At 42.7% G+C, this 15,332-nt stretch overlaps 1 protein-coding gene across 12 annotated transcripts in view; it reads right to left on the reverse strand.

Moving 5' to 3' along the window:
- The window catches only part of PHLDB2 (pleckstrin homology like domain family B member 2), a 229,704-nt gene that overhangs the window by 112,267 nt on the left and 102,105 nt on the right, over positions 1-15,332 (reverse strand). For 8 of the 12 annotated variants that reach the window (XM_059921180.1, XM_059921173.1, XM_059921181.1 and 5 more), the window contains exon 2: positions 14,731-14,884. The exons of 1 other annotated variant lie outside the window; for it this stretch is intronic. In XM_059921180.1, the coding sequence (XP_059777163.1) occupies positions 14,731-14,878 (148 nt within the window). In that variant the 5' untranslated portion in view covers positions 14,879-14,884. Of the gene's footprint in view, positions 1-3,323; positions 3,388-3,660; positions 4,119-14,730; positions 14,885-15,332 lie in introns of those variants that run through there. 3 more of the 12 variants (XM_059921175.1, XM_059921177.1, XM_059921176.1) reach the window with 3 other exon arrangements.

Here is a 15,332-nt window from a genome sequence, read left to right on the forward strand (position 1 = left end):
TACGCCAGGTGTCTTTTTTAACTCTGTATTCAGGAGGCCTCTCTCATCCTCTCTTCTGTCCAAGACAACCCTATCCATTCATGCCCTCTACTCTTAACCCATAAGGCAGGGAGGGACAAAAAATCTCAAATGTTCTGTTTTGTACCATAGCATCTGCTATGAATGTGGAACCATCTGTTGCCCACTTTGCCATGGGAAGGATGGTGCAGGCATCAGACGTGGAGTGTCACAGGTCGCACAAGAGAATTATGTTCTTCTTGGGGCTGACACACCCAGGCATATGCTCCACAGTCACCATGGCTAATGCTACCCTTCCCCCATCAAAGAGTTTATTTATTTCCTCACAGAGAATGTGACCTCTAAATTCTCACAAAGGGTCAGGCCCATTTTTAAAAAACTTACATTTGCCTGAATATCAGTTTCTAAATTCTCTAATCCTGGGTTGTATCTAAAACTAACATCTGTCACTAACACACTTGAGACTTTACCAGTCACTATCTCTGGGCCTCTCAGTTTTTGTGTCTATAAAACAAAAAGGTTGAGCTCAGTGATCTCTGAGGCTGCCTTGCACTGTAACACTCCAAAATTCTGTAATTTTAAGCCAACTCAAAGTCAGTGAACGCAAGTTCCTTCACATCTATGGTATATTAAGACTCTTAATGCCAAGGACAAAAGAATCTGCTGCAGACAAAAAGGTCTCTCTGTGTTGAGCAAGAATACAGTCAGTTTCTTGAAGATCCAAATTAGATTAAGATCCCTAATCTTGTTAACATATGCCTTCAAGGTAATACCCTAGTGAAGAGTTTAGGGCTAGATATTCATTGTTTGTGTGTCCTGTGCATTATAGGATATTACACAGCATCTGAGGCCTCTACCCACTAGAGGCCAGCCCCAGTTGGCAACTGGGGTTGTCCCCTGCCCCCAGTTGGGACAACCAAAAATGTTTCCAGACACTGGCCAATAACCCCTGGGGAGCAAATTACCCCCATTCCACCCGCCTCCATTCAGAACCACAGCTGTTGTGTATACCAGGGCTTTATAATAAAGCACATCACTTAAAAGTTGTTTTTGTTTCAAATAGATGACATTTACACAGCTAATAAGTAAAGTACATCAAGATCTAACAGTCAGATTTATAAAGCACATGTATTCCACTTGGAAGATGTACAAAACCACTGTCTTTCCAAGTTATTCATAGAACCAACCGCCTTTCTGCTAAGGGTTGAGAATTAGCATACAGAGTCATAACCTCAACTGCTCTTTAAAAGTATTTAAAAGCAATCACGTTTTCACAGCAAGTCCTCTGGTGCACTCCAGAATCAACCCCTGCATACAGTACAGACCTCAAAATAGGGCTTTGAAGAAAACAGCAAAATCCAGTGGTGGGTTTAATCACTTCAGCTTTTTCTTCTCTCTCTTGTGCAAAAGCCAGTAAATAAAATATTTCTGAAAAGGTTGCTAAAGAGTTCCAGCTTTGGTCTGGTGTTCTTTAAGATAGGAGGTAGCAAGCTCTTAGGCAAATTTCCCAGGTATCTTTTCCTCCCTCATTTCAAATGGGGATCCAAGAGACACCCCCTAAAGTCAGTCCTCAGCCCAAAAGAACAGCATCTGACAGTTGCATGAAACAGATTGAAGCCTGCAAACTGAAATTATAACTACTCCTAGCCAAACATCTCATTTTCTCATTTGTGAAAAAGGCTGGGATTTGCAAACCTCTGGGTCTCAGGAGGTGAAGGCTACACTAGTCAACTAAGAGCAAAAGCTCTATTCCCCCTCATTTTAAAAGGAACCCCAGTTATAAACGTTTTTGGGACTTTACAGAGTTTCTCAAGTACATATAATGTTTAAATTTCCACATTAAATATGTAAAATGAAAACAATAAAATAAAACACAAAACCTTTTAAATAACTTAAGCCCAGGATATGAAAAGGGAATCGTGAATAGACACAACTGTTACTTTTCAAAGAACCTTAGCTCTTTATTCAAACAAATATTTACACAATTGAGGGCAATGGTACCAGGGATGTAGCCATTCTGTTAAAATAGTGGGCAACTCTAAAGGTTTATTTATCCCAAATCCAACTACTCTGTTGCTATCCTACCAGGAACCAAGAATTCAAGAGCTCTCAGGGCAAAAGTTTAACTAACACTCTGAAACTGTGAACTTCATTTAGACCTCTCCCAGCTGAACTCAGACGTTAGAATCTCGGAGACATATCTCAAACGCCTAAATTAAGCCAAACTAGGAAGCTTAAAGTTACGCGTCCAATACTTGAAAATAAATGTCTGTAATTAATACATTCATACAATGAAGGGAAATGTGGCTGACATATATCTACACTAAAAGCACGCCACATTTTTATGCCTCTTCTTCTAGTTCCACTCCCAGCTGCGTCTGGCTGTGACTAGCTGGGCATTCTAGAATTCTTGAGAGCTTCTTTAGAGCAGCAGAAGGAAGACTTCTAGGGACGAGGGCAGGGCCAGGCGAGAGGATTTCCAGCCCCGGGCAAGTCTACCGACATAAAAGGCTGAGGGCGCAGTTCCCGCTTTTACATGAGAAAGGTAGATGGGTAGCAGGTTCGACTTCCGAAGCTCTTTCAAACAGGAAACCCCAAGTCTGGAAGCGACAGCCTGTCAGCCTTTTAATTTCCTGGCGGTGGCGGGAGTTAGCCAGGTCCTCGGCGCTTTAATAAGTGATGACTGCTAGAGCTAAGTTATTCAATGTACCAGCAAACATTTCAGCTGCGCCTCGGCCGTGCCGGGCGCGGGTGAAACAGGGGTTCGAAACATTCTCTACTTCCAGCCGCTATCTCTAGGGTTGCGGAGACCGCCCCACCATAAATTTGGGGGGGGGCACCCAAGGCCAAATGGGAATTTGAGTCTCTGGGCGGTTCAAACTAGTGAGCCCCACTCTTGAAACAAAGTGAGCCAGGAGGGCAGCTAGCTAGATATTTGGGGGAGGGGGTCTTTTCTGAATTCCGCGCCCAGACCGTCCAGCAGCGGACTCTCTTTCCTCCGCCCACGGCGACAAAGCAGCTCTAGCCCCAACATCCCGATCCCTCTCTCCTTGGGTATTCCAGACTTCCCGGCAAAAGTTGCCTCCGGCTCCCCCAAATCCCGCCCGTTTCCTACAACCGTTCTGTGAGCTGCTCTTCCACCCCGCCACTCCCTCCCCAGGATCCTCTCAACCGAGGTCCACCCATTCTTGGGGTTCGGGGCCCCAGAGGCTGCTTAGCCCGGGCTCTGCTAACCCCAGCCCGGGCTTTTGTCCCTGCAGCCTGCAAGAGAAGCTAGAAACTCTGCGTCCCCGGCACCCACTCACCGTCTCATCTTCCCTCCGCGCCGCCGCTCTCCGCCGGCCCCAGCGGCCCTCGCCTGGCCCTCGCCCCGCCTCCCTCCCACCCTCCCTCCGGCCCCGGACCCCCGGCCCCGCCGCAGCCCCAGCCGCAGCCGCCCGGTCACTCTGGACGCGCGGTGCGCAGGCAGCGCGCCCCCCCTGGCCCCGGCGGCCACTGCCTCCTCTCCGCCCACAACCCTCGGCCGCGCAAACGGGCGGCGACCAACTCGGCGGCGGGGGAGGCAGCGCCCGGGGGATGCGGCCCGGACGCGCGGAGCCTGCGCGGCCCCTTCCACCCCGCCGGCGGTCGCCTCCTCCTCACCTGGCGCGTCGGCGCGGCCGGGTCCCCAGGGCGAGGGAGGGAAGGCGCGCTGCGGGCACCCAGCCGCCGGGTGCGGTCCCCCTCGGGCCGCGGTGGTGGGCTCCGCGCGGCTCGGTCCTGTGCTCCGGCCCCCTTCGTAACCACCGCGGCGGGCACCGAGGGACTCGGAGCAGTGAAGTCGGTGAAGGTGCCAGGCAGTTTGCAGTTGGGGCTTTTACTGCTGCAGCAGGGGTCTGGCTGGTCGCCCCATCACGGGGCGCCAGCTCCTCGGAGCCGCGTTTACAGCCGCGTGGTAGAAACCTTGTGGCAGGCTTTGCTAATGAGCTGGAAGAGGGCGGGTGGGTACACGTCCTCGAGGGACGATTTCCTCGCCCGACGGTGAGGTTTCTACTGGGAAACTCCAGGTGACCGCACCTCCTCCCGACAGTTCGCCCGCGGGCAGGTACCTGATGCGTCAGAAAAGCAGTTTTGCAAAATTGTTGGGGAACGGCCTCAGCGGGGGATTTTAAACTAACTTGTACTGATTTCCTTTCATTTACTTCTCTTGAAAGTTTCTATATTTTCCAACGTGTTTTTCTCGTTGCTGCAACCAATGAAAACAATGCTGATGTGAACGGCGGGTGTTTCCACGGAAAGGGACCAACTGGACCCAGGGCGGCCTCAGTCGATCTCCGCACGAATGCGTGTGAGTGAACCTCTTCCAAGTTCTGGGTGAATCTCTGGGCTTAGAAAGAGGCAGGTCGTCGGCCCTCGCGGAACTCACAACAGCAAGAAAGAGCACAATAAAGTGCAGACTAATTTATGATCACTGTGGCTTTGGTTGGCCAAGTCGTTTTAGCTCCTAGCAACAATGTCATTAACAGTATAGTGACAGTGATAGCTGATGTTTAGCATGGTTAATAAGCTTCCGGATAATGTATACAAAGTCCCTGACACCACGAGTGGCACTCAGTAGGCACTCAACAAATAGCTTATTTATAATGCACTTTTCATTTGTGCAAGTAAAAGTCTGCCTTCTAATTTATAGGAAAGGCTCACCTATGAACTGCTTGGTGTTTTATAGGAATTAGTTTCCCCTGTCTTGGCTCTTTTCCCTACAGAAACATACAGGAATCTATCCAACACTTAAATGCTCCAGCAGTTTCCCCGATTGGATCATCCCATCGCCATAAAATCATGTTATTTCTCCCATCTTAAAAACCAAAAACTCTCCTTGAATCCACTTCCCCCTCCAGCCACTTGCCCCTTTTTTTCTGCTCAGCCACAGCAAAACTCCTTTAGAGTTGTTAAGAAAAGCTGTCTCCAAGTTTTCTCTACCCATTTATTCCAATTGGGCTTTTGCTTCTACTCTGTCCCCTAGAACTCCTCCTGTCAAGGTCAAACTCCTAAACTGGACATTTTCTCAGGGCTCACCTCACTCAAACTATCAGCAGAAATCAATGGTGGAACACTTCTTCCTCCTGGAAAAGTTTTATTTGGACTTCCACAACTTTTTCATGTTTTTTTTTTTTTTTCCTACTCCATTGCTTGCTCCTTCGCAGTCTTCTCTGGGAAGAAGATTGCTTGCTGGTCCCTTCTCTTCTCCCAGTGCCTGAGCAGTAGAGTCCCCAGAGTTCAGACTTTGGATCTCTTCTGTATCTACACTCACACCCTTGGTGATCTCACGACACTAAAGATCACATATGTGGTAATAACTCCCCAATTTTAACTCCAGCCTGACCATCTCTTCTTGAACTGCAGGCTCCAGGCTATTGCCCAGTTAGATGCCTACTAGGCTACTCCCACATAACATTTCTGATGCTGAAATCCTGAAATTCCTCCTTCTGTCCCCCAATCACCCTGTGCCAAATGAAGTTTTCCTCATATCAGGCCAAAAAGCTTGGTGTCATCCTTGACTTTTCTGTTTCTCTCACATTTCAAATCCAATCCATCAGAAAAAATTTTTTCAGCTCTACTTTTAAAATAAATCCAAAATTCAACTACTTAACCACCTCCACTGTTAATTAACACCCTAATTTACCATCACATCTTGACTTTATCCTTGCCCTGTTTCTACTTTTGTCCCCATGAAGGAAGTTTTCAACACACTGCCAGAGCGATCGTTTTTAAACGTTGAGACAACTCATATCACTCCTCTGCTCAAAACCCTGCAATGGTCCCCATCTCAATCACGGCTAAAGCCAAAGGCTATAGAAAGGCCCAGAAGGACAATACGTGATGTGCCATTCTTTGATTTAAGCTCCTACTTCTTTCACTTCACTCACTTAGCTCCTGCCATAATGGCCTCCTCAATATTCCTGGATTAGAGTCCCAGACAGTATGCTTTCATCCCAAGGCCTTGGTGCTAGCTGTCCTCTCTGCCTGGAATTCCTCCCCACCCCAAGTACCAGTATGGCTTTACCCTCTCACTTCCTTTAAGACACTGCTCAAACGTCACCATGTTCCTTAGGTCTACCCTGACCACGCTACTTAAAATTTAAAAGGCGTTCCACATACTAGTGAGCTTTCTTTATTATTTTTAATGACAGAACGATCACCTTCTATCATATTATAAAATGTATTTCTCTATTGTGCTTATTATCTGACTCTCCTCACTAGAATGTAAGTTCTGTGCAGGCAGGGATTTTTGTCTGCTCCCTCCAGTGATACAGCCACAGTACTCCTAAAATGATGCCTGGCATGTAGTTGGTGCTCAAAAATGAATGGCTTTGACCCAAAGCACTATGGGTGCAAACATTTCCTGGCCTCGAACAATACCAGCAAGACTCCTGACTAGACAGACATCTCAGAGACAGTCGTTCTCCCTCTAAGGTTCTGAGGAGAATGTTTACCAACACAGCACACCTAGAATGGCCATAGTTAGGGTGACAATATTCATATCTAAGAAAATATAGCTAACAGTTATTGAGAGCAATAGTTACTGTATGTGCCAGGTGTTCATCCAAATATACTACAGTCTTAATTAGTTTAATCCTTATAACAACGCTTTGAGGTCAGTACTGTTACTACTTCCATTTTATAAGTGAAAAGGGTGAGGCACAGAGAAGTAAATGGTCACTCAGCTAATAAGTTTGTAGAGGCAGAATTGGACACAGGGCAGCCTGGTTCTAGAGTTCATGCTCTTCAATACTCCCCTCCACCTCTTCTCTAAATAGGAATGATATCAGAGAAAACATCTGTATAATGAGTAATTCCAAATCACTAGACCAGAAAAAAAATGATCCTCATTGACCTTCCTTCACCCTCTTGTTTTATTTGTTGACATCTCTGTCTCTTTTACTATAGTCAAGCTCCTTGAAGGCTAGAAGGGGTCATTTTATTCACATTTGCGTGAACCACACTCCAAGACTTGATGCATGGAAGGGGCTCAAAGAGTATTCATTTAATGTGATTTTTTTTTTAAGTGACTAAACTCAGCAAAACATCTCACTTCCAATGAGTTAGTATGGTTTTCAATAGTTTTCATAATGCCACAGCAACCTGAAGATAGAAGAGATCAACAAGGTACAAGGGTTATATTAAATGTGAAAAGCAGACCCCAACATCTTAAAATGTATAGAAGGTGCTCAAAATTTAACACCTATTATTATTGCAATAATTGTTATTACCAGAATTTTTTTATAGTTATGATGGTATTTTTTTAAATAGAAAGAAAAAATAAAAAGACATAAGCTCTTTCCTTCTACTTTTTCCATTTCCTGGGTTCTTTAAAACAAAGTCACCTATTTAATCACAGATCCAGCCACACCTACCTCTGTCTGCCATTCCCTGTTGTCCACCAGGGATATTGTGTTGTAAACTACACCGCAGAACTTCCTTCCCTGTTCCCTTGTCTAGGATCTGTAGTGGTTACAGTACCTGATGGTACTTTTCTTTAGCCACCCCTCTCAGCTAAGGAAAGGTGAAGTGTTGCACACAGTAATATAATGAATTATTTATGGATTATTTTATTCGGAATTAGTTTTCCAAATGGCTGGTTGGACTTGATTAGCTCATGTCCTGAATCTGTACATCGTTTCCTCTCTCTGCAGTAATAACCTAAAAAAATCTTTGAAGCTATTAACTTGGTCATTCTCAACTCCAGTCCAATTTGTGGAACAACTGTTTATACTAAAGTTATCTTTAATATTATGCTTATAAAAAGAATCAAGAAGTTTTTATTTGTAGAGTGCAGTGGAAAGATCATTGATTTTGGAGTCAGGGAGATCTGGGTTAAAACCCTGACTCAGCCCCTTTACCAGTCAGGTAATTTGAGTGTGTTATTTACCTTCACTGAGAACCATACTTCTATTCTGGAAAATGGGACTGATAACACCCGACCCATATGTTTATGAATTAATGTGATAATGTAGGCACCACTCTTTGCACAGGAGATAGCACCCAGGGATTACTCAAAAGTGTAGTTTCTTTTTTTTTTTTTTATTCTTTTCTTTTTTAATGAAAATAGTATATATTTAAGGTAGACAACATGAGTATTTTATGGACATACACGTAATGAAAGGATTGTAACAGTCAAGCTAATTAACATACCTTCTCACAGTTATCTTTTTTATGTGTATAATGAGAACACCTGATATCTGCTCTCACCAAATTTCCAATATTCAACACAGTATCGTCATGCTGTCACATTAGATCTCTAGACCTATTTATCCTTTAACTGCGACTTTGTACCCTTTGACAAACATCATCCCATCCCCCACCCCCAGCCCCGCCTCCTTGCCCCTGGTAACCACCTTTCCACACCTACCTTCTATGTGTTGTAATCCACTTTTTTAGGTTCCACATGTAAGTGAGATCATGCAGTTTTTTTCTTTCTGTGCCTGGCTTTCACTTAGCATAACGTCCTCATCAAACAAGTAGTTTCCAACCACACTTGCCTTTTTCTGGAACTGTTATTAATGACATCAATCATTGTGTTGTACTGCCTTATAGACGTTGAGTTCTACTTCATAAACTCCTTTTAGAATTTAGTGCTAGGGACTTCCCTGGTGGTGCAGTGGTTAAGAATCCGCCTGCCAATGCGGGGAACACGGGTTCGAGCCCTGGTCTAGGAAGATCCCACATGCCACGGAACAGTTAAGCCTGCGAGCCACAACTACTGAGCCCGTGTGCTGCAACTACTGAAGTCCGCGCACCTAGAGCCCGTGCTCCGCAACCAGAGAGGCCACTGCAATGAGAAGCCTGTGCACCTCAACGAAGGGTAGCCCCCGTTTGCCGCAACTAGAGAAAGTCTGTGCAACAACAAAGACCCAACGCAGCCAAAAATAAAAATATATATATAATAAAATTTTAACAGTTAAAAAAAAAAAAAAGAATTTAGTGCTAGGATAAATTTTCTCTCTCAAATCCAAGTACTTTCATTTCTTAGAAAAGGTATCTTCATCTGTTTTCATATTGGATTTGCAATCATTGTTAAGGAAAACTGTGTAAACCAATATTTACCTTTGTATCCTGTTTGTAAGGAAGCACAGTGTCAAATTTACTATTAAATTATTGTACTATTATAAATTATAATTTTTAATATATAGTAGCACAATTTAATGTACTATATCATAATGTATAATGTAATATAATTGTACTACTATAAATTAAGTTATTAAATTATTGTACTAAAGATTTTTGCTTCCTACTCTTTTTTTATGCCTTCAATGCATTCTTATTCCAATAATCTTATTGGATATTTGGATTTTACTCTGTGTTCTCATATATATATATATATATATATATATATATATATATATATATTCAAATATATTAAGTATAAATGACACATTAACTCATCAAATTAACATCAGAAAATTAATCAAAATTAAAGTGGAAATTTATCCCCATGTGCTTCCTTATGTTCAAACTATTATAAGACTGGCTCTCTAATTATGAGAATAATTTAAATACATTTGGAACATCTGATTAATTTCTGCATCAAAATGTTTCTTTCTGATCTGTCTCCAATTTTTTCTGTGAGTTTGTATTGGAATCAGGCAGGAAAAGGATACTCTGTGTGTGTGTGTGTGTGTGTGTGTGTGTGTCTGTGTGTGTGTGTGTATCCCCTTTAGATTAACCTATCCCAGCTGTGTTTATCTGGTTTACTTTTCTAATCATCTGAGGACCCTGAGTTGGTCTACTTTTCCTGCATGGCAGATTTAAAACAAGGAGTTTTCTTTGTAGCTTATCTGCTCATCACAGAAAAAAGCAGTGCTCTATCAGTGGTAATCCTTGATATTGCTGGGAACTCAGTTTCTCTTCTCTGTTGATCCTGTTTAATTTTTCTTTCATCTGACTTTCACCATCCCTCCAGTAATCTCATACCTTGAATTCAAGTTCCCCCATAATATAATATACATAATATACTATACTATAATTTATGTATTTATTTTGGAGCCATGTTTTACAGGAATAAGTGTTTGACGTGCCAGATATATACAGACTTCAATGCACTAGAGACTTCTGACAACTCAGAGCAGCGGCCAAGATTCAGATCATGAGGCATGTTAAACACAGAGGCAGATTTACTAAGCATCTACTCTGTTCCACACAATATGCCTGGATTGGTGGGAAGTGGAGATAAAACAAGACATTTACTGTGTGTCTATACATAAGGAATTTACTGCCTAGCATATAACTAATGTGATCATGTAATACAAAATCTAAAGAAAATGATACAAAGGAGTTCAGAGAAGGAGTATCTCTGCCCAGTGAGTCTATCAGGGAAGACAACGTGTGTGGCCTTCATACTGAAAGAACAGCCTCCCAGCAGAGGAGACAACATGCACAAAGCAGCTGGGCGGTAAAGGCAGGTTAGGGAAGTGGTGAGTAATGCAGCCTGCCTGAACCTACAGTACATGGAGGGGGGCTTGGGAGATAAGATCGAGGGAGCTGGGGGTGGGAGGGGACTTGGGGGGAGGGAAGGGATGGGGCCTTGAATTTTAGATTTTATGTCTAATACCATTTTAATTATGTCATTTCCTTGCTCTAAACTTGCACTGGCTCCTCCTTGCCTGACAAATACAGGAAGAGCCAGTGGCTATGTGGGAAGTGGAAACTGATTATATAGGAGTAGGATGAAAGAGAAAGATGAGCTCCAGCCACAGAATTTAAACACTCCAATAAAGTGGTCCAGATTCTGTTTCTTAATATGTTAAACAAAGCTATCAGTCCAAGAAAAAGCTGCTCAATTGAATTTTCACTAAGGGCCCAGTTAAAATACTGAATTTCTGCCCACTCCTGACTGCCATCCATTTTTTAATCTTTGGATGACTCCATAGTTACAGATCCTGAGTTCTCACAGAAATAAGTACGAAACAGGTAACTTTTGACTATTATGGTCAAGTGTTGAACTGGAAATTCAGTGACTTAATATTCCAGTGAACCAGTTGTGTCACCAGGGACTTAGGGCTACTTGCTTGACCTTTTTATTTATTTACTTTTTAATATCATTATTGGAGTATAATTGCTTTACAATGTTGTGTTAATTTCTGCTGTACAACAAAGTGAATCAGCTATATGTATACATATATCCCTATATCCCCTTCCTCTTGAACCTCCCTCCCACCCTCCTTATCCCACCCCTCTAGGTCATCACAAAGCACCGAGCTGATCTCCCTGTGCTATGCAGCTGCTTCCCACTAGCCATCCATTTTACATTTGGTAGTATATATATATCAATGCTACTCTCTCACTTCGTCCCAGCTTCCTCTTCCTCCCCTGTGTCCTCAAGTCTGTTCTCTACATCTGCATCTTTATTCCTGCCCTGGCACTAGGTTCATCAGTACTGTTTTTTTAGATTCCGTATATGTGCGTTAGCATCCGGTATTTGATTTTCTCTTTCTGACTTACTTCACTCTGTATGACAGACTCTAGGTCCATCCACCTCACTACAAATAACCCAATTTCGTTTCTTTTTACGGCTAATATTCCATTGTATATATGTGCCACATCTTCTTTATCCATTCATCTGTGCTTGACCTTCTTAAATATTTCACATTATGGGGGTAATTTCTCTCAGGGGAGTTGTTAAGAGAGCTAGTAAAACATTATTACATACCACCCATCTCTAACTAGATATTTAGCATCAGTGCTCAAAGAGTTCTAAGTGGTTGTTTGAAGCATTTATTTCTGAGATACAGATAGTGATGCTTATGACTGGTACAGTTCTTTTAGACTCATTTGAATGTCTGGCTATTCACAAGAACTAGGCATTTCTATGAGTTACAAATATGCCTAAAGAAGGTAATCGAAATTCATTTACTGGGTTTCTCAAATGGGAACAAAAAGAAATTCTATTCAAAAGGTCCTTCTCTTATTGTTCATCTCAAGAGGCTGATCTCCAAGGTATAAGTGTTATAAGGTTTACATAAGAATCTCCAGAAATTTAATGTGGGTAGATAGATACACTATACCTTTAATGTTAATATTAAAAGCTTTATAGAAGGTGTATCAACCCAAGAACTCACAAGAGGGAAGTTACAGGTATTGAAATGAATTTGCTAGTCAAGAAGGCAAATACGGATATGATTAAAGAGTGCATTTCCTTCCCTCTCTCCCACCCCTGCTTGCAGAACTTTCTGTGGCTCTCCCACTGGTTCCTCTCCAAAAAGCCCTGATAAGGTCTGAGGACCCCAACAGCTGGAGTGCTGGTGGAGGGAAGTCACCTACATGCTCTTCATTCCCCTGGTCTGTTGAGCGTTGATAGGCAATGTTATCAAGTCAAGCCCTGATGTGGTTTATTGGTTTCCTGTCTCACAAGCTAGTTTTGTCCTTCATCCTATCTGGCTCCTGAGTTAATCGAAGTGATGATCCAGGTGGGGAATTCCTTACACAGGCAATTTTGAAAGATCGATATGGGTGGAGGGCAACATTACTTCTAATGGATAATTCACTGGTAGTTAGTCTCCAAAAGAAAGTTTTATCTCTCGTGGGCTATTAGCATCCATGTTAAATTCCCTATGACTTTGTAAACAGTTGAATGCTTTGATCCTATTGGAAATATCAATCCCTTGTACTGCTCCCACCTTCAGTACAAGAAAGGACAGAATGAGGTATAGGGCAGTTGCTGAGGGATTACTCAGTATTTGAAGCTCGCACTTATGGCAGGGATGTGACGGCCGGGGATGACAGGAGTAAGCAGACATTGGAATGATAAGCTTCTAAATCAAGACTCTGTTCTCAATAACACAAATTAAAATTTGTAATTATTTTATTTGTCTTTTTTTCTCCCCTCATTCCCTCACCTCCCCCACCCCTATAATTCTAAGCTTTGTGAGGGCAAGGAACTTCTACATTGTTTACCATTATATGCCCAGTGCCTCCCCCAGTACTTCATATGTGACAGACACCATAACTTATTTGTTGAATAATTACATAAATTGGTCTTGAATACTGAAAATCTAATTTCATCACTTCAACGCTTAAGAATTCTTCAGTGACTTCTCCAAGATGTGAGATAAAATAAATCCAGAATCCTTGTTTTAGCATTAAACAAATAAACAAAAAAGTAAGTCATCTGGTTACTCCAGGTTATTTTCCTAACTAGTAGTTCACTGTTTCCTCTGCCCTCTCCCTGCAAGGAGGGGACATTTCAATCATCATAAACGACTTGCAGTTATTCACAAGTGTCATATTCGTTCACCTCTTTCCTCATAACCAGCAATAGTAAGTACAGGAATCACACATTCCAGAAAGCTTTTCCTAACTCCACCCCGGTCTTGGTTAGGAGCTAAAGTACTTCATGTTATTGGATTGCAAATTTTCTGTTTTATCATCTCTCTCTGCTCAAGACATAAACTCCCTCAGGTTAGAGGGCTGTGATGGTTAATTTTATAGCAACTCAGCCAGGCTATGGTGCCCAGTTTTTTGGTAGAACACCAGACTAGATGTTGCTGTGAAGGTGTTTTTAGATATGATTAGCATTTAAATCAGTGGACTTTGAGTAAAGCAAATTACCCTTCATAACATGACTGGGCCTCATCCAATAGTTGAGACCTTAAGAGCAAAGATAGAGGTTTCCCAAAGAAGAAGGAATTCTCAAGATCTTAACATAGAAACACTACATCACTTTCCAGCGTGTCCCCCGGAACCTGTGTTCAAGACTACGGCATAAGATCTTGCCTGAATTGCCAGTCTTCGGGCCTGCCCTGCAGATTTCAGCCCTGCCAGCCCCCACTATGTAAGACAAGTCCTTAAACCACCCTCTCACTCTCTCTCTCTCTTTCTCTCCATCTCTCTATCTCTACCTCTATCTCTAGCACTCTCTCTCTCTGTCTCTCTATTATATAAAATATAAATATATATATATATATATTTCTCTATATACATATACATCTCTTGTTGGTTCTGTTTCTCTGGAGAACCTTCACTAACCCAGGAGCTTTCTATTTTAACTCCTGTGTCTAAAACGTAGCACAATAAGTAAATGAAAAATTAAATCTAGCTTGAAATCAGCCTCCCTTACTAGAAGAGGACTTTGCAGTGCAGAGATGACCAGCTAATCCTGGTGAGGTCAACTAAACCAGGTCCCCAGCACATCCCTGAGCACCCCCTCCCTGTCCCCTGGTAACCTGATCATCTGATGCATATTAAAAAATAATGAGGAAAATACACACTTTATGAATCTATTTATTTTGTTGATGCTGGGGAACACATTACAAAGATTACAACCAGCGCTGTGAGCCCTGTGAATTGGAGAGCTACTGAGCTGGAGCCTCATCCCCGACCCTGCAAGGAGACAGCAGGATCAGCTGCTCTTCTAGAGCACCTACAACTTCATGCCTTTCTCTCTGCATCCCATCCCACCCCTTTTTGTGTGCATCTTGATCTTTCAATGACTGATGAGTCACTGGAAAAGACCTCTCCACATCAGCTGCTTTGGCCTGCCTGTCACTCAGCATCTGGTCCAAACAAAACCTCAGCACGTGTTCAGTGGGGTAAGTAAGCACATGATCAAAGCTCCAGGCTAGAATTGACAGCCTCAGCCTATCTTCTGGGTGTTTGCTGGACTCCCGGGTTTATACTGGGAAATGCCAGGTCATTCCCAATATGCATCACAAAGAGTAGGTACTCATAAATATTTACTGAAAACCTCTGAGGATGAAGTGCACACAAAGGGAGATCTCACGACATGTTGCCCGTCACCAGCTCTGTCCTCCTTGGGCTCCTCTTTCTGGGCATTATTCTCCATCAGGATCTTCTGCTGAATCTCAAAGGAGAAACTGGGATCCATGCCAGCCTGTGCTCAGCAAGAAAAGAGAGATACCATGAGTGGGAAGCTGGAAGCTGAGGTGACCTCTGAAAGCTGAAGGTCAGCAGAGCTAACATCTGGGAAACACTAACTGCTGTCGAAATTGAAAAACAGATATCCCGGGTCATCCTATATTTCCACCACTGACTATCCTTTAGGATGACAAAACTTTCACACCATCAACACTAACCACCACCAACCACCAACAACAAAAGCACACTTTTGGATAAAATAATTAGAGATTTTTTTAAAAAAATGGATGCTGGCAAACAATCAATGGGCAATATTTAGGCAAAGAGAAGAATCAGTTTTTCAGCATAGTTTCTGCTTGGGGTTTGTTGGTGCTTATTTTCTATTTTTCATCCCATGCTTATTATTTACCAGCATGTTAGGTACTTTGTCTTTATTATATCATTTAAGTTTTACAAAATCTCAT

The sequence above is a fragment of the Balaenoptera ricei genome, chromosome 4 (genome assembly GCF_028023285.1).
Source record: "Balaenoptera ricei isolate mBalRic1 chromosome 4, mBalRic1.hap2, whole genome shotgun sequence".
NCBI lineage: Eukaryota > Metazoa > Chordata > Mammalia > Artiodactyla > Balaenopteridae > Balaenoptera > Balaenoptera ricei.